The sequence below is a fragment of the Pristiophorus japonicus genome, chromosome 31 (assembly GCF_044704955.1).
Source record: "Pristiophorus japonicus isolate sPriJap1 chromosome 31, sPriJap1.hap1, whole genome shotgun sequence".
Taxonomy (NCBI): domain Eukaryota; kingdom Metazoa; phylum Chordata; class Chondrichthyes; family Pristiophoridae; genus Pristiophorus; species Pristiophorus japonicus.
In genome coordinates, this window is record NC_092007.1 from 2,844,575 (window position 1) to 2,863,782 (window position 19,208).

Consider the following 19,208-nt stretch of genomic DNA (forward strand, 5'->3'; position numbering starts at 1 on the left):
TACTGTCAGAACACATGAGGGAGGGAATGTCACAGGTCGCTGATATACTGTCAGAACACATGAGGGAGGGAATGTCACAGGTTGCTGATATACTGTCAGAACACATGAGGGAGGGAATGTCACAGGTCGCTGATATACTGTCGGTGCACATGAGGGAGGGAATGTCACAGGTCGCTGATATACTGTCAGAACACATGAGGGAGGGAATGTCACAGGTCGCTGATATACTGTCAGAACACATGAGGGAGGGAATGTCACAGGTCGCTGATATACTGTCAGAACACATGAGGGACGGAATGTCGCAGGTCGCTGATATACTGTCAGAACACATGAGGGAGGGAATGTCGCAGGTCGCGGATATACTGTCAGAACACATGAGGGAGGGAATGTCGCAGCTCGCTGATATACTGTCGGTGCACATGAGGGAGGGAATGTCACAGGTCACTGATATACTGTCAGAACACATGAGAAGGGGAATGTCGCAGGTCGTTGAGATATGGGGGGAGCATATGAGGGAGGGAATGTTGGAGATAGTTGAGACGCTGCAAGAAGTCATGAGGGAGGGAATGTCAGAGATTTCTGCTGCAATAAGGGAACATGCCCAGATCCTGCGGCCATTGATGGGATCAACTGGCACCCCCACCCCAATCCACAGACCAACCTCTGAAGAGGCCCAACCCAAGAACAGCTGCGCTACCGCCAGCAGACAAGGGTGGACTCACCAAGACCAAGCGCAGCGGGCGGTCTTAGAATAAGTTGGAGGAGAGACGGGTGCAGCCTTTGTTTGCTGCTGTTGTTGTTGTTACTGTTGTAACTGTACTCAAGTTAAAATGCGACTTCAAAATGCCAATGGCCCTCACTATGATGCTGCGCGTCGCAATGTGCGACATGTTGTATTCCCGCTCAGCTTTCGTCTGGGTTACATGTAGGGGCATCATGAGCCAGGTGGTGAGGCCGTATCCTTTGTACTCCAGCAGCCAGCTCTGCCCTTCTGGCTGCTGCTGAAACATGGCAGATATAGCGCTGTCGCATAGGATGAAAGCATCATGCATGCTCCCAGAGTAACTTGTATCAACTGCCATGATTTGATGCATGTCGTCACACACGAGCTGCTCATTCATGGAATAAAAGCACTTCTGTTGCTGTACAGCTCAGAATCTTCCAAAGGTGCTCGCAAGGCAAGGCAAGCCTAGTCGATCCAGTCTTTCTTCATACGTCCGTCCTGCCGTCCCGGGAATCAGTCTGGTGAACCTTTGCTGCACTCCCTCAATAGCAAGAACGTCCTTCCTCAGATTAGGAAACCAAAACTTCACACAATATTCAAGGTGTGGCCTCAGCAAGGCCCTGTACAACTACAGTAAGAGCTCCCTGTTCCTATATGCAAATCCTCTCGCTAGGAAGGCCAACATGCCATTTGCCTTCTTTACCACCTGCTGCATCTGCATGCCAACTTTCAATGACTGAAGAACCATGATACCCAGGTCTCGTTGCACCTCCCCTTTTCCTAATCTATCACCATTCAGATAATATTCTGCCTTCCTGTTTTTTCCACCAAAGTGGATAATCTCACATTTATCTATATTGTACTGCATCTGCTATGCATTTGGCCACTCACCTAACTTGTACAATCTCTTAGCATCCTCCTCACAGCTCACACTGCCACCCAGCTTAGTGTCATCCGCAAACTTGGAGATATTATACTCAATTCCTTTGTCTAAATCATTAATGTATATTGTAAATAGCTGGGGTCCCAGCACTGAGCCCTGCGGCACTCCAATAGTCACTGCCTGCCATTCTGAAATGAACCCATTTATCCTGACTCTCTGCTTCCTGTCTGCCAACCAGTTCTCTATCCACGTCAATACATTACCCCCAATACCATGTTCTTTAATTTTGCACAACAATCTCTTTTGATGGACCTTGTCAAAAGCCTTTTGAAAGTCCAAATACACCACATCCACTGATTCTCCCTTGTCCACTCTTCTAGTAACATCCTCAAAAAATTCGAGAAGATTGCAAGCATGATTTCCCCTTCATAAATCCATGCTGGACAAAGCCTGAGATTTTACGCTTCTGAGCTCCTGACTATGTCAACCATTGCTCAATGGGTAACACTCTCACCTCTCAGTTAGAAGGTAATGGGTTCAAATCGCAATCCAGAGACTTGAGCACAAAATCTAGGCTGACACTTCTGTTCAGTACTGAAGGAGTGCTGAACTGTCAGAGGTGCTGCCTTTAGGATGAGATGTTAAACCAAGACTGTGTTTGCCCTCTCAGGTGGATGTAAAAGATCCCAAATCACCAATGTTCCCTTTTAGCAGTGCGTCCACACAACACTCCAGTGATCCTGTGGAGCAGCTTTTCAATGCAAAAACTGCACATGCGCAGTATTTTGAATGGCCCGTGCAGATATTGAAAGGGTCTGCGCAGCAGTAAAAAAATTATAGGCAACATTGCACGGCACTATTCCAAAGAAGAACAAGACAGTTCCCCCTGGTGTCCTGGCCAATATACATCCTTCAACCAAAACTAACATCACTAAAACAGATGATCTGGTCATTATCACATTGCTGTTTGCGGGAGCTTGCTGTGTGCAAATTGGCTGCTGTATTTCCTGCATTACAATAATGACTACACTTCAAAAGAACTTTGTTGACTGCAAATTGCTTTGGAACATCCTGAGATCATAATGATGGAATATAAATGTTGTTTGTTGTATTACCTGTCAGAAAAAGCATGGGCTGAGGTGAGGAATTTTCCAATATGTGCTATGGCTACACATCAACCTATTGGTTGGCATAGTTCACCTACACAACAAAGGCAAATTAACCTGACCCCGAGCTTCTGGTCGCCTGTCACTTTCATTCTCCGCCCACTCCCGCTCTGATCTCTCCGTCCTCGGCCTCTTACGCTGTTCCAACAAAGCTCAACGTAAGCTCACAGAACAGCATTTAGACACTTCACAACCTTCTGGACTCAACAGCAAGTTCAACAATTTCAGACCATAACCTCTGCACCACATTTTCCCACTTGGCAGCTGTTGATGATTCAGCCATTTCCATTTACACCTCATCTAGACTCATCTTTTGTTTCTTAACTTGCCCCATTACCATCTCATTTTGCCTTGCACCATCAACCCTTTTGTCTATTAATCTCTTCTGCCTTCCATCCTATCACAGACCTTCGCTTTTGTTCTTTCCTCCCCTCCCCCCTTTCCCTGCCTCTACACGTGCTTTAAAATCTGTTACATCTCTAAATGTTTCCAATTCTTACGACGGGTCATCGACATTGCACTGTCAGAGGTGCCGTCTTTCAGATGAGACGTTAAACCGAGTTCCCCTCTGTTCTCTTAAGTGGACGTAAAAGCTCCCATGGCACCATTTCGAAGAACAGGGGAGTTATCCGTGTCCTGGCCAATATTTATCAACATCACAAAAACAGATTATCTGGTCATTATCACATTGTTGTTTGTGGGAGTTTGCTATGTGCAAATTGGCTGCGTGTTTTCCACATTACAACAGTGAATAACTCCAAAAAGTATTCAAATGGCTATAAAGCGCTTTGGGATGTCCGATAGTCGTGAACAGCGCTATATAAATGCAAGTCTTTTAGATTTACACTACACAACTTTAGTGTACTGAGTAAACTTGCTGCGCTATAAACCAACTCGCAGATAAAGGGATATATATATATATATTATCGCAGCCCAGTTGAGGCACCAACACTTTCTGGTCTGGTAGTACAATGTCTGCGTGGTTTGATGCAGGCGGGCGGCACCGATTCGGCAGGTACCTGAAACTGACAGCGGAATGTAATTCCAACCTGTTCATTATTTGTAATACCTGAATTTCCCCGATCGGAAAACACACCCGAACAAGTCAGTGATTATACAGGGTATATTGCAAACTATATGTGAATTATGCTGTAAAATTTAGTGTGTTTTTATATTAAATTATCATACGAATAGAATACTAATTGAACAAATAATCTTCCAAAATAAACTTGTCACTCACCCAGTACATGCAGAGTGATGGTTGCTTTTGCTTGACTGCCGTCGCCTGTTAACACGGTAACAGTATACTCTCCACTGTCCGAAACTGTCAGTGACATCAGCAGGAGTGATCCGTTCTGGGGGAAATATTCAACCCGTGTTCTGTACTTATCATTTATAATCGGTGTTCCAGTGGTCCACTGACCGATAAGTGCCGTCCCGAAGTTCCAGGTAATACTTATCGTCGGAACTGACGGCAGCACTGAAAAAAATGCGTTGTCTCCGACGGTCACATTTATCCGACTGTTTTCTGTCTGGACAGTTAAACCCTGGAGTTCAACTGAGGAAAGAAAATCACATTGAGGAGGAAGTAGAGAGAAACACTCAAACTCGACACAATATGTACATTTCTAAAGTGATACTAACGTCATCTCTTGCTGAGTCTGATTTTCGATGACAATCCCGAAAAGAAATGAAATGGAAAGTGGTCCTCACCCGCAGATATCAATAAGCAAACAGCTCCCGCGGTAAGTGTCAGTGTTACCATCCTGAGAGAGCAGCGCCAGTCCCTGTTACACTCGGTGACTGACCCGCTCTTCCTGGTGCACAGAACAAGTCAGTTGAATCATTTACTAAAGCGGCAATGCTGACTGGACCGAGTGTTGTTCACCTGATTGGAAACTCTTTCCACAGATTCCAATCGATGACATAGTATTTACAGCACAGAAATAGACCTTCCGGCCCAACAGGCCCATGCAGGTGATATTTGGTCCACATGAAGCCCCACCCACCCTTCCAACCCCATCAACATTATCCCTCTATTTCTTTCTCCCTTATGTGTTTATCTAACTTCCCCTTAAATGCGTCTATGCTAGTCACCTCAACTACTCCTTGTGGTATCAAGTTCCCGATCATAAAAACGGTCTGGGTAAAGAAGTTGCCCTTGAATTTCCGATTGGATTAATTCGGGACTATTTTATATTTATGGCCCCTAGTTCAGGTCTCCTCTTCAAGTGCAAACTCCTTCTCGACGTCTACCCAATTGAACCCTTCCATAATCTTAAAGGCCTCTGTGTTCATTTTTCTGAAAAAAGAGCCCCAACCTGTTCAACTTTCCTGATGGGAATATCTCTCAGTTCTGGTGTCATCCTTGTAAATCTTTGTTGCACTTTCTTCAGTGTGTCTCTATCCTTTTTATAATATGGAGACCAGAGGGCCGAAATTGTCCCTCCCAATAAAGTCTCTGGCCGCCTGAAAACAGTGGCCACAGGACAAAGCGGAATGGCCGTCGACTCTCTGCGGAGAGGCCACCATCTTGTAAACTGCCCTTCATCAGGGTCGGAGTGGTGTAGGGGACCGCTCCATCTGTTTTCCCACCACGGCGTGCACACTCTGAACCCTTACCGACAGCGGCGACCCCTTCCCGAAATTGCCCCACGGAAATATCCCTTTTGTGGAATTGTCCCGTGGGAACGATGCCACAACAGGCCAGTGCCCCCGACAGCTTTTTGTGTCAGTACACTCCTTGTTGGTCAGTGGCGTGGCCGCCTTTAAAGGGAAGATGGCGCTGCAGGCAATGTCTAGAAATTAGAGCCAGACCTTTCAGGAGTGAAATTGGGAAACACTTCTACACACAAAGAGAGGTAGAAGTTTGGAACTCTCTTCAGCAAATGGCAATTGATACTAGATCAATTGTTCATTTTTAAATTGGAGATTGATAGCTTTTTGTGAACTAAAGCCAAACTATGGAGTTAGGTCTCAGATCAGCCATGATCTCATTGACTGGTGGAACAGGCTCGAGGGGCTCAATGGCCGACTCCTGTACCTATGTTCCTATCAGATACTCTCATTTGAAATCTAGGATTTAATAAACTTCCTGTGCCAAATGACATTCTAGCCTATGTAGCATCACATCAAGATAACCTGTTTCGAGTATCAGTGATATTTGAATACACAGAATAGCGAAAGAATGGAGATAACTATACATGTTGTTAACTATTATTAATAACCTCTAATGGTGCTGTTACAATGACAAACAGATCAGGGTACAATTGGAAATGCAACAGTGCAGAACACAGGCAGGAGAGCATTACCACAGTGTCACTGGATGGAAACACAGCTTGATTGCTTCTGGGCGATTCTAAGGTTTATGTTTGTAAAGAAAGTGCTAAAGATTCATAAATGTAATATTTGTAATAAATCCGAGTAGTATCACTAGGACAATTGAATAGTTGCAGTAATGATGCGCTTTAACAGAAGGCTCACCAGTGAACACATGAAAATTGAACCTGAAGATTTGAAACAAGAAAGAAAGGATTTACTCAAACCTCAGAACATCCCAAAGTGCTTTACAGACAATGAAATATATTTGAGGAGCGGCCACAGTTGTTACGCAGGAAATGAGGAAGCCAATTTGTGCACAGCAAGATCCCAAATACAGCCACGAGATCAATGATCAGATAATCTGTTTCTTCATGATGGCTGAGGGATAAATATTGGCCAGGACACTGGGCTGAGCAGCGCCCCCCCGCGCCCCCCCCCCCGCCTCCGCCCCTGCTCTTCCATTGAAATACTGCCATGGGTTCTTTTAGAGAGAGCTGACTGGGTTTGGCTTAATGTGGCAACCGAAAGACGGCACATCTGAGAGTGCAGCATTCCACAGCATTGGGTTGGCAACATTAGGGAGGGAATGTCACAGGTCGCTGATATACTGTCGGTGCACATGAGGGAGGGAATGTCGCAGGTCGCTGACATACTGTCGGTGCACATTAGGGAGGGAATGTCACAGGTCGCTGATAGACTGTCGGTGCACATTAGGGAGGGAATGTCACAGGTAGCTGATATACTGTCGGTGCACATTAGGGAGGGAATGTCACAGGTAGCTGATATACTGTCGGTGCACATTAGGGAGGGAATGTCACAGGTAGCTGATATACTGTCGGTGCACATTAGGGAGGGAATGTCACAGGTAGCTGATATACTGTCGGTGCACATGAGGGAGGGAATGTCGCAGGTCGCTGATATACTTTCGGTGCACATGTGGGAGGGAATGTCATAGGTCGCTGATATACTGTCGGTGCACATGAGGGAGGGAATGTCGCAGGTCGCTGATATACTGTCGGTGCACATGAGGGAGGGAATGTCACAGTTAGCTGATATACTGTCGGTGCACATGAGGGAGGGAATGTCACAGGTAGCTGATATACTGTCGGTGCACATGAGGGAGGGAATGTCACAGGTAGCTGATATACTGTCGGTGCACATGAGGGAGGGAATGTCGCAGGTCGCTGATATACTTTCGGTGCACATGCGGGAGGGAATGTCACAGGTAGCTGATATACTGTCGGTGCACATGAGGGAGGGAATGTCGCAGGTCGCTGATATACTGTCGGTGCACATGAGGGAGGGAATGTCGCAGGTCACTGATATACTGTCGGTGCACATGAGGGAGGGAATGTCGCAGGTCGCTGATATACTGTCGGTGCACATGAGGGAGGGAATGTCACAGGTCGCTGATATACTGTCGGTGCACATGAGGGAGGGAATGTCACATGTAGCTGGTATGCTGTCGGTGCACATGAGGGAGGGAATGTCACAGGTCGCTGATATACTGTCAGAACACATGAGGGAGGGAATGTCACAGGTCACTGATATACTGTCAGAACACATGAGGGAGGGAATGTCACAGGTCGCTGATATACTGTCAGAACACATGAGGGAGGGAATGTCACAGGTCACTGATATACTGTCAGAACACATGAGGGAGGGAATGTCACAGGTCGCTGATATACTGTCAGAACACATGAGGGAGGGAATGTCGCAGGTCGCTGATAGACTGTCGGTGCACATGAGGGAGGGAATGTCGCAGGTCGCTGATATACTGTCGGTGCACATGAGGGAGGGAATGTCATAGGTCGCTGATATACTGTCGGTGCACATGAGAAGGGGAATGTCGCAGGTCGCTGATATACTGTCGGTGCACATGAGGGAGGGAATGTCGCAGGTCGCTGATATACTGTCAGAACACATGAGAAGGGGAATGTCGCAGGTCGTTGAGATATGGGGGGAGCATATGAGGGAGGGAATGTTGGAGATAGTTGAGACGCTGCAAGAAGTCATGAGGGAGGGAATGTCAGAGATTTCTGCTGCAATAAGGGAACATGCCCAGATCCTGCGGCCATTGATGGGATCAACTGCCACCCCCACCCCAATCCACAGACCAACCTCTGAAGAGGCCCAACCCAAGAACAGCTGCGCTACCGCCAGCAGACAAGGGTGGACTCACCAAGACCAAGCGCAGCGGGCGGTCTTAGAATAAGTTGGAGGAGAGACGGGTGCAGCCTTTGTTTGCTGCTGTTGTTGTTGTTACTGTTGTAACTGTACTCAAGTTAAAATGCTACTTCAAAATGCCAATGGCCCTCACTATGATGCTGCGCGTCGCAATGTGCGACATGTTGTATTCCCGCTCAGCTTTCGTCCGGGTTACATGTAGGGGCATCATGAGCCAGGTGGTGAGGCCGTATCCTTTGTACTCCAGCAGCCAGCTCTGCCCTTCTGGCTGCTGCTGAAACATGGCAGATATAGCGCTGTTGCATAGGATGAAAGCATCATGCATGCTCCCAGAGTAACTTGTATCAACTGCCATGATGTGATGCATGTCGTCACACACGAGCTGCTCATTCATGGAATAAAAGCACTTCTGTTGCTGTACAGCTCAGAATCTTCCAAAGGTGCTCGCAAGGCAATTTGGGTATAATCAATGCAGCCCTGCACCTTGGGGAAACCAGCAATCTTGGAGAAGCCACGCATTGCATGGGCGGTCATGGGGAACTTGATGTAGTCATTCGTCCGGGCACACAGTGCAGCAATCACCTGCCAAATGCAGATATGTGTTGCATGTTGAGAAATGGCGCACACAGCCCCAGTTGTGGCCTGGAATGATCCAGATGCATAAAATGAAAGTGCAGCTTTAACCTTTACTTCAACTGACAAAGCAGTCCTCCTGACGCTTCTATGGTGCAGGTCTGCTTTTATTAACTCACAGATCTCAGTTACAACTTATTTGCAGAAATGCAGCCTTCCCACAGAGTTTGCCTCACTCAGGTGCAGGTATGAACGCTTGTCTCGATATACCCAATGTGGGTACTGTATGTGTTCTGAGGTTCCTCAGGTGATGGGTAAGGCCTCCTGCTCATCATCCTACGTGTTCTGAGGTTCCTCAGGTGATGCTGCCGAATCAATCTTCTCCTCCGCAGCACAATCATGTAGGTGGCTTGCACGAGGTTGGAATCAATGCATTAGTGAGAAAGGATATTGGCTCAAATGATCACGATATTCAAACAGTTTGGGTGGAATAATAAGGGAAAAAGTCGCTGCTGGGCATAGTCTATAGGCCCCCTAACAGTAGCAACTCTTTTGGTCGGAGTATAAACCAGGAAATAGTGGGGGCTTGTAAAAAGGGAACAGCAATAATCATGGGTGATTTCAACCTCCATATTGATTGGACAAATCAAATTGGTCATGGTAGTCTTGAGGACGTATTCATAGAGTGCATAAGGGACAGGTTCCTTGAGCAGTATGGAACGGAACCGACCAGAGGGCAGGCTATCTTGGATCTAGTCCTGTGTAATGAGACAGGATTTATAAACAATCTCCTAGTAAAGGATCCCCTTGGAATGGTGATCATAGCATGGTTGAATTCCAAATTCAGATGGATGGTGAGAAAGTTGGATCTCAAACCAGTGTACTAAGCTTAAATAAAGGAGACCTTGAAAGTATGAGGGCAGAGTTTACTAAAGTAGACTGGGAAAGTAGAGTAAAGTGTAGGATGGTTGATGAACAGTGGCGTACATTTAAGGAGATATTTCACAACTGTCAAGAAAAATATATTCCAGTGAGGAGGAAAGGGTGTAAAAGAAAAGATAGCCATCCGTGGCTAACTAAAGAAATAAAATACGGTATTCAATTAAAAACAAGGGCATACAAAGTGGTCAAACTAGTGGGAGGACAGAAGACTGGGAAGCTTTTAAAAGCCAGCAAAGAATGACAAATGAAATGATTAAGAAAGAGAAGATAGGCTTTGAAAGTAAACTAGCACAAAATATAAAAACAGATAGCAAGAGTTTCTATAGGTATATAAAAAGGGAAAGAGTGGCTAAAGTAAATGTTGGTCCCTTCGAGGACGAGCCCGGGGAATTAGTAATGTGGAACATGGAAATGGCAGAAACGAATATTTTGTATCAGTCTTCACAGTAGAGGACACAAACAATATTCCAGCAGTGGATCGACAAGGGGCTATAGAGGGGGAGGAACTTACCACAATCACAATCACTAAGGAGGTGGTACTCAGTAAGATAATGGGACTTAAAGGTAGATAAATCCCCTGGACCTGATGGCTTGCATTCTAAGGTCTTAAGGGACGTAGCGGCAGGGATATTGCATGCATTCGTTGAAATTTACTAAAATTCCCGGGATTCTGGGCCCAACAGATTGGAAAACTGCAAATGTAACTCCCCTATTTAAAAAAGGAGGCAGACAAAAAGTAGGAAACTATAGACCCGTTAGCCTAACATCTGTGGTTGAGAAAATGCTGGAGTCCGTTATTAAAGAAGCAGTAGCAGGACATTTGGAAAGCATAATTCAGTCAGGGGAAGACATATTTGACAAATGTGCTGGAATTCTTTGAGGATGTAATGAACAGGGTGACTAAAGGGGATCCAGTGGATTTGTTGTACTTGGACTTCTAGAATGCATTTGACAAGGTGCCACATAAAATGTTACTGCACAAAATAAAAGTTCACAGGGTTGGGGGTAAAATATTAGCTTGGATAGAGGATCGGCGAACTAACAGAAAACAGAGTGTCGGGATAAATGGTTCATTCGCGCGCTGGCAATCAGTAACTAGTGGGGTGCCGCAGGGATCAGTGCTGGGACCCCAACTATTTACAATCTATATTAACGATTTGGAAGAAAGGACCGAGATGGGAAAGGAAGAAAGATGCGAGGAAAAGCAACGTGTGAGGAGGACACAAAAATCTGCAAAAGGACATAGAGAGGCTAAGTCAGTGGGCAAAAATTTGGCAGATGGCTTATAATGTTACAAAGTGTGAGGTTATGCACTTTGGCGGAAAAAAAATCAAAGAGCAAGTTATTATTTAAAGGGACAAAAATTGCAAAGTGCTGCAGTACAGCAGGACCTGGGGGTACTTGTGCACGAAACACAAAAGATTAGTATGCAGGTACAGCAAGTGATCAAGAAGGCCAATGGAATCTTGGACTTTATTGCAAAGTGGATGGAGTATAAAAGCAGGGAAGTCTTGCTACAGTTATATAGGGTATTGGTGAGGCCACACCTGGAATACTGTGTATAGTTTTGGTTTCCTTATTTACGAAAGGATATACTTGCTTTGGAGGCAGTTCAGAGAAGGTTCACTCGGTTGATTCTGGAGATGAGGGGGTTGACTTATGAGGAATGGTTGAGTAGATTGGGCCTCTATTCATTGGAATTCAGAAGAATGAGAGTTGATCTTATTTAAACATATAAGATTATGAGGGGGCTTGACATGATGGATGCAGAGAGGATGTTTCCACTGATAGGCGAGACTGGAACTAAGGACCATAAACTTAGAATAAGAGGCCGCCCATTTAAAACTGAGATGAGGAGCAATTTCTTCTCTCACAGGATTGTAAATCTGTGGAATCCGCTGCCTTAGAGAGCTGTAGAAGCTGGGACATTGAATAACTTTAAGACTGAGGTAGACAGTTTCTTAACCGATAAGAGATTACTGCTAAGCTTTTTCAAAACCTGTCCAATTCGAACTCAAATTATGGAATCCAAGAGTTTGCTGAAATCTGATGTTAGTCAAAATCATCATTATTTATTCATCTCTTTTTTTCCAAAAATTTTACATTGTCCATCCTCCAGAACCCTGGCACACTTTGCATATTGAAGGAATCAATTCTATCCTCAATATAATCAAAGGGACTGCATTCTAACCAATTGGTACCCCTTCTCAGTATTTGTGTTCGACTCGCTCCTCTCTGGTGTTCTTTATTTGACTCAGCTGCTTACTATCAACACCATATATCTTAGCTACAGATACACTGTGATATAACGGATTAACCATTTAATGTTTGCATGGGCTGAAAATTTAGGTCATGCAAGGTACCTATAATGAGTACACATACCTGGTGAGGCCTCGCAAATACCGGTTCTTGGCGCGCGATGTGCATGCACCGAGAACCAGCATTTGCAATCTGCCAAAATTTCTTTTAACAGATCCAGTGCCTCCCAGCAGGAAGGACATCTGCAGGGCAGAGATTGGGATATTTGCCCAACTCTTGCCCAGTGTTGGGGGAAAACCCCGAGGTAGAAGTAAATCTGAGTCGGGAGTCCGTGAGTCAGAGAGGTCTACAAAAGGCCGCGAGGTCAGGAGGTGCGTCGCTGAGTCGGGAGTCTGTGAGTCAGAGAGACCTACAAAAGGCCGCGAGGTCAGGAGTCTGTGAGTCAGAGAGGTCTACAAAAGGCCGCGAGGTCAGGAGGTGCGTTGCTGAGTCGGGAGTACGTGAGTCAGAGAGACCTACAAAAGGCCCAGCTTGTGCAGCTACAGGGAGAAGGCAAAAAGTAGTAGAAAGAAATAGAAAGGTGACGTCACAGCCAAGGGGGTGAGTGATTGGCTGGTGACTGATAAGTAGTTTTTCTTTTTTCTCTTCTATATCAGTGAGTAACTTTTAGCACTGTTGTTGCCAATTTAAGTTAATCTAAGGGTTAAGTCATGGCAGTCGAGCTCAAACAAGTGTTGTGCTCCTCCTGTACTATATGGCAAATCAGGGACGCCTTCGGTGTCCCAGACGACTACGTGTGCGGGAAGTGTATCCGCCTCCAGTTCCTGACGGTCCGCATTGCGGAATTGGAGCTGAGGGTAGATTTACTCTGGAGCATCCACGATGCTGAGAATGATGTGAGTAGCACGTGTAGCGAGTTGGTCTTAACGCAGGTGAAGGGTCCACAGCCAGTTAAGTAATGGAAGACCAGCAGGAAGAGCAGTGCAAGGAAGGTAGTGCAGGGGTCCCCTGCGGTCACCCCCTGCAAAACAGATACACCGCTTTGAATACTGTTGAGGGGGATGACTCATCAGGGGAGAGCTGCATGCAGCCAAGTTCATGGCACCGTGGCTGGCTCTGCTGTGGGAGAGCGATAGTGATAGGGGATGCAATTGTAAGGGGAATAGATAGGCTTTTCTGCGGCCGCAACCGAGAATCCAGGATGGTATGTTGCCTCCCTGGTGCAAGGGTCAAGGATATCTCGGAGCGGGTGCAGGACATTCTGAAAAGGGAGGGTGAACAGCCAGTTGTCGTGGTGCACATTGGTACCAACGATCTAGGTAAAAAAAGGGATGAGGTCCTATGAGACGAATTTAAGGAGCTAGGAGTTAAATTAAAAAGTAGGACCTCAAAAGTAGTAATCTCGGGATTGCTACCAGTGCCACGTGATAGTCAGAGTAGGAATCGCAGGATTACTCAGATGAATACGTGGCCTGAGCAGTGGTGCAGCAGGGAGGGATTCAAATTCCTGGGGCATTGGAACAGGTTCTGGTGGAGGTGGGACCAGTATAAACCGGATGGTCTGCACCTGGGCAGGACCAGAACCAATGTCCTAGGGGGAGTGTTTGCTAGTGCTGTTGGGGAGGAGTTAAACTAATATGGCAGGGGGATGGGAACCAATGCAGGGAGACAGAGGGAAACAAAATGGAGACAAAAGCAAAAGACAGAAAGGAGATGAGTAAAAGTGGAGGGCAGAGAAACCCAAGGCAAAAAACAAAAAGGGCCACTGCACAACAAAATTCTAAAGGGTCAAAGTGGAATAAAAAGGCAAACATGAAAGTTCGGTGCCTCAATGCAAGGAGTATTCGGAACCCAGGAGAGGGTTCTGAGCGAGTTAGAGTGGCTGAGAGCTCAGATGAACAGGACCCCAAGAAAGAATGCAAAAGGTAGGAGGCAACAGAGCAGAGTAGCACTGGGGTAAGTGTAAACCACAAGGTGATAGGAAGGGACAATATGTATGAATATAAAGGGGCTGCAGGAGGGGTCAAAACTAAAAATCATGGTTTAAAAACTAGTATTAGAACACTCTACCTAAACGCATGCAGCATTTGAAATAAAGTAAATGAGTTGACTGCACAAATCATTACAAATGGGTATGATTTGGTGGCCATTACAGAAATGTGGTTGCAGGGTGGCCAAGACTGGGAATTAAACATACAGGGGTCTCTGACAATTCAGAAAGATAGACAAGAAGGGAAAGGAGGTGGGGTAGCTCTCTTTAATAAAGGATGATATCAGGGCAGTTGTGAGAGACGATTTTGGCTCTAATGAACAAAATGTTGAATCACTGTGGGTGGAGATTAGAGATAGTAAAGGGAAAAAGTCACTGGTGGGCGTAGTTTATGGGCCCCCAAATAATAACTTCACGGTGGGGCAGGCAATAATCAAGGGAATAATGGAGGCATGTGAAAAAGGAATGGCAGTAATCATGGGGGATTTTAACCTACGTATCGATTGGTCAAATCAAATCGCACGAGGTAGCCTTGAGGAGGAATTCATAGAATGCATACGGGATTGTTTCTTAGAACCTACAAGGGAACAAGCTATCTTAGATCTGGTCCTGTGTAATGAGACAGGAATAATAAATGATCTCCTTGTAAAAGATCCTTTCGGAATGAGTGTTCACAGTATGGTTGAATTTGTAATACAGGTTGAGGGTGAAGAAGTAATGTCTCAAACGAGCGTACGATGCTTAAACAAAGGGGACTACAGTGGGATGAGGGCAGAGTTGGCTAAAGTAGACTGGAAACACAGGCTAAACGGTGGCACAATTGAGGAACCGTGGAGGACTTTTAAGGAGCTCTTTCATAGTGCTCAACAAAAATATATTCCAGTGAAAAAGAAGGGCAGTAAGAGAAGGGATAACCAGCCGTGGATAACCAAGGAAATAAAGGAAAGTATCAAATTAAAAACCAATGCGTATAAGATGGCCAAGGTTAGTGGGAAACTAGATGATTGGGAAAATTTTAAACGACAGCAAAGAATGATGAAGAAAGCAATAAAGAAAGGAAACATAGATTATGAAGGTAAACTTGCGCAAAACATAAAAACAGATAGTAAAAGCTTTTACCGATACATAAAACGGAAAAGAGTGACTAAAGTAAATGTTGGTCCCTTAGAAGATGAGAAGGGGGATGTAATAATGGGAAATGTGGAAATGGCTGAGACCTTAAACAATTATTTTGCTTCGGTCTTCACAGTGGAAGACACAAAAACCATGACAGAAATTGCTGGTCACGGGAATGTTGGAAGGGAGGACCTTGAGATAATCACTATCACTAGCGGGGTAGTGCTGGACAGGCTAATGGGACTCAAGGTAGACAAGTCCCCTGGTGCTGATGAAATGCATCCCAGGGTATTAAAAGAAATGGCGGAAGTTATAGCAGATGCATTCGTTATAATCTACCAAAATACTCTGGACTCTGGGGAAGTACCAGCAGATTTGAAAGCAGCTAATGTAACGCCTCTGTTTAAAAAAGGGGGCAGACAAAAGGCAGGTAACTATAGGCCTGTTAGTTTAACATCTGTTGTGGGGAAAATGCTTGAAGCTATCATTAAGGAGGAAATAGCGGGTCATCTCGATAGGAATAGTGCAATCAAGCAGACGCAACCTGGATTCATAAAGGGGAAATCATGTTTAACTAATTTACTGGAATTCTTTGAGGATATAACGAGCATGGTGGATAGAAGTGTACCAATGGATGTGGTGTATTTAGATTTCCAAAAGGCATTCGATAAGGTGCCACACAAAAGGTTACTGCAGAAGATAAAGGTACGCGGAGTCAGAGGAAATGTATTAGCATGGATTGAGAATTGGCTGGCTAACAGAAACCAGAGAGTCGGGATAAATGGGTCCTTTTTGGGTTGGAAATCGGTGGTTAGTGGTGTACCACAGGGATCAGTGCTGGGACCACAACTGTTTCCAATATACATAGATGACCTGGAAGAGGGGACAGAGTGTAGTGTAACAAAATTTGCAGATGACACAAAGATTAGTGGGAAAGCGAGTTGTATGGAGGACACAGAGAGGCTGCAAAGAGATTTGGATAGGTTAAGCGAATGGGCTAAGGTTTGGCAGATGGAATACAATGTCGGAAAATGTGAGGTCATCCACCTTAGAAAAAAAAACAGTAAACGGGAATATTATTTGAATGGGGAGAAATTACAACATGCTGCGGTGCAGAGGGATCTAGGGGTCCTTGTGCATGAATCCCAAAAAGTTAGTTGCAGGTGCAGCAGGTAATCAGGAAGGTGAATGGAATGTTGGCCTTCATTGCGAGAGGGATGGAGTACAAAAGCAGGGAGGTCCTGCTGCAACTGTACAGGGTATTTGTGAGACTGCACCTGGACTACTGCATGCAGTTTTGGTCACCTTACTTAAGGAAGGATATACTAGCTTTGGAGGGGGTACAGAGACGATTCACTCGGCTGATTCCGGAGATGAGGGGGTTACCTTATGATGATAGATTGAGTAGACTGGGTCTTTGCTCGTTGGAGTTCAGAAGGATGAGGGGTGATCTTATAGAAACATTTAAAATCATGAAAGGGATAGACAAGATAGAGGCAGAGAGGTTGTTTCCACTGGTCGGGGAGACTAGAAATACGGGGGAGCCAATTTAAAACCGAGTTGAGAAGGAATTTCTTCTCCCAGAGGGTTGTGAATCTGTGGAATTCTCTGCCCAAGGAAGCAATTGAGGCTAGCTCATTGATTGTATTCAAATCACAGATAGATTTTTAACCAATAAGGGAATTAAGGGTTACGGGGAGCGGGCAGGTAAGTGGAGCTGAGTCCACGGCCAGATCAGCCATGATCTTGTTGAATGGCGGAGCAGGCTCGAGGGGCTAGATGGCCTACTCCAGTTCCGAATTCTTATGTTCTTATGTTCTTATAGGGGACAAGTGGAAGAATGGATAGCTAGCGGGTTTCAAGAAAGAAAGCAGAGAGTAGTGGTAAAGGGTAGCTATTCAGAGGCAGAAGTTGGGTACTGGTGTTTCACAAGGATCAGTGCTGGGACCACTGGTGTTCACAATTTATATTGATGATTTAGACTTTGGAATCAAAAACACAATTTCTAAATTTGCGAAGACACCAAATTGGGGGAATAGTTAATACTGAGGGGGATGGAAACAAATTACAAGAAGACATTAATAAACCTGCACAATGGGCATATTATTGGTGAAATAAATTCAAAAGTGAGGTATTGCATTTTGGTAGGAAAAATAGGGAGGTCAATTATCACTTGGAGAGTGTGTGTTTGGTTGGGGTAGAGGAGCAAAGGGATTTCAGAGTACACATTACACAAGATCACAACAAAGCAAACCAGGCACTAGGGTTTATTCCTGAAGGAATAGAATTGAAAAGTAGTGCAGTTATGATGACGTCGTATCCATCCTTGATTCGACAACATTTGGAGTGCTGTGTTTAATTCTGGTCCACATAGTATAGAAAGAATATAGAAGCACTCGAGAGGGTGCAGAGAAGAATTGCAAGGATGATAACAGAAATGCGAGGGTATACCTATCGGGAAAGGATGAACAGGCTGGGACTGTATTAACTTGAAAAAATAAGTCTGAGTGGTGACTGAATAGTAGTCTTTAAAATCATGAAAGGTTTTGATAGAGTATATACAGTGAGACTGTATCCACTTGTGGGGAAGAGTATAACTAGAAAGCCATAAATTCAAGATAGTCACCAAGAAATGAAATAAGGAATTCAGAAGAAACTTCTTTACAGAGAGAGTGGTGAGAATGTGGAACTTGGTACCACAGGGAATAGTTGAACCGAATAATATAGATGCTTTTAAGGGGAGGCTAGATTAGCATATGTGTGAGAAGGGAATAGAGGGTTATGCTGATAGAGTTAGATGAGGAAAGACGGAGGTGGCTCGAGTGGAGCATAAATACCAGCTTGGCATGTTTGCACACATGGCCTGTTTCTGTGCCGTATATCCGATGTGATCCTATTTATTTCTCTGTCTCTGCTAGCTCTTATTGCTGATTGTTTTTACGATACATGACCAGGACGATTGTGACACACTGATCTGTTTATGTACCGTTGCAAATTTTTAGTATTCCAGTAAAGTAGAAAACATTTTTTTATTTGCTGCGGTGTCTCTTTCGAAACTTTTCCTGTCACCCAATGTGCTGCTCGGTTGTGTTGTGGTTTCTCGCCTTTGATAGAGGAAGCCGTTAATAACAACATGGTGGCTGGTGCAGTGACGCCTATGGTGATTGATTGGTAGCTGAAGATTAAAGTTTTGGTAAAGCTCAATTCTGTATTTTTAAAACAGAAATTATTTTTCAAAGAAGCTCTTGAATGCGTTTAATTTTTTCACATACATCAATTTGGTTTTTCTCTCTGATTGTAAAACAGATTTATCATTTGTTGGTTGCTTCTTGCTTTCAGTCGGAAATTCCAACTTCCTAAAGAAAAACAACATCTGTATGTTTCTGAGAGCGTTAACAATAGATAATGTACAACTTCCGCATAAACTAACAGCCAAACAAAGTGGTTAACCCTCATTGACAGCTGACCGTTGCAATAAATCTCACACTATGTATGAACAAGATGTTAAAAGCTTCTAATTCACTATATATTTATTGCACTTCCAACTTTGTCATGATCATGAAGTTTGATCACTTCTTATAATGAATGTATAGTTCATCAAAGATAAATTTTGCCAGAAAATGTATCAAAATATTCTGTTAAATCAATGACTAATAAACAGAACAGACACAAAAGCCTCCAGTATATTTTCAACTTCTATCTTGTTCTGTAATCTGGTTGGGATGGAGGAGACAGACAATAGTGATAAAGGTACACCGATTGGCAGATTGTGACAAGGGTTTTTCCCCAGGGATATGCTCTTTGGCCTCAACTTTAAACCATGTTTACGAATGACTTGGATGAAGGAATAAAAATATGCATCTCCAAGTTTGCAGGTGATAACAGTTAAAGAGTGCCAAAGCGAAGTAGCATTGGTGCGAACAGGAACTTTGAAGGCGATGTCGATTAAATGAGTGGGCAAACCTATGGCAAATGGAGTTCAACATGGGCAATAGTGAGATTATCTCTATAATGTTTACAGCACGGAAACAGGCCATTTTGTCCCAA

At 44.6% G+C, this 19,208-nt stretch overlaps 1 protein-coding gene across 2 annotated transcripts in view; it reads right to left on the reverse strand.

Moving 5' to 3' along the window:
- The window catches only part of LOC139240315 (cell adhesion molecule CEACAM6-like), an 85,349-nt gene extending 80,791 nt beyond the window's left edge, over positions 1-4,558 (reverse strand). For both annotated transcript variants that reach the window (XM_070868792.1, XM_070868790.1), the window contains exons 1-2: positions 4,487-4,558; positions 4,014-4,331 (exon numbers count right to left, since the gene is read on the reverse strand). In XM_070868792.1, coding sequence (XP_070724893.1) covers positions 4,014-4,331; positions 4,487-4,538 — 370 coding nt within the window. In that variant the 5' untranslated portion in view covers positions 4,539-4,558. The remainder of the gene's footprint in view (positions 1-4,013; positions 4,332-4,486) is intronic.
- Between the last annotated feature and the right edge of the window lie 14,650 nt (positions 4,559-19,208).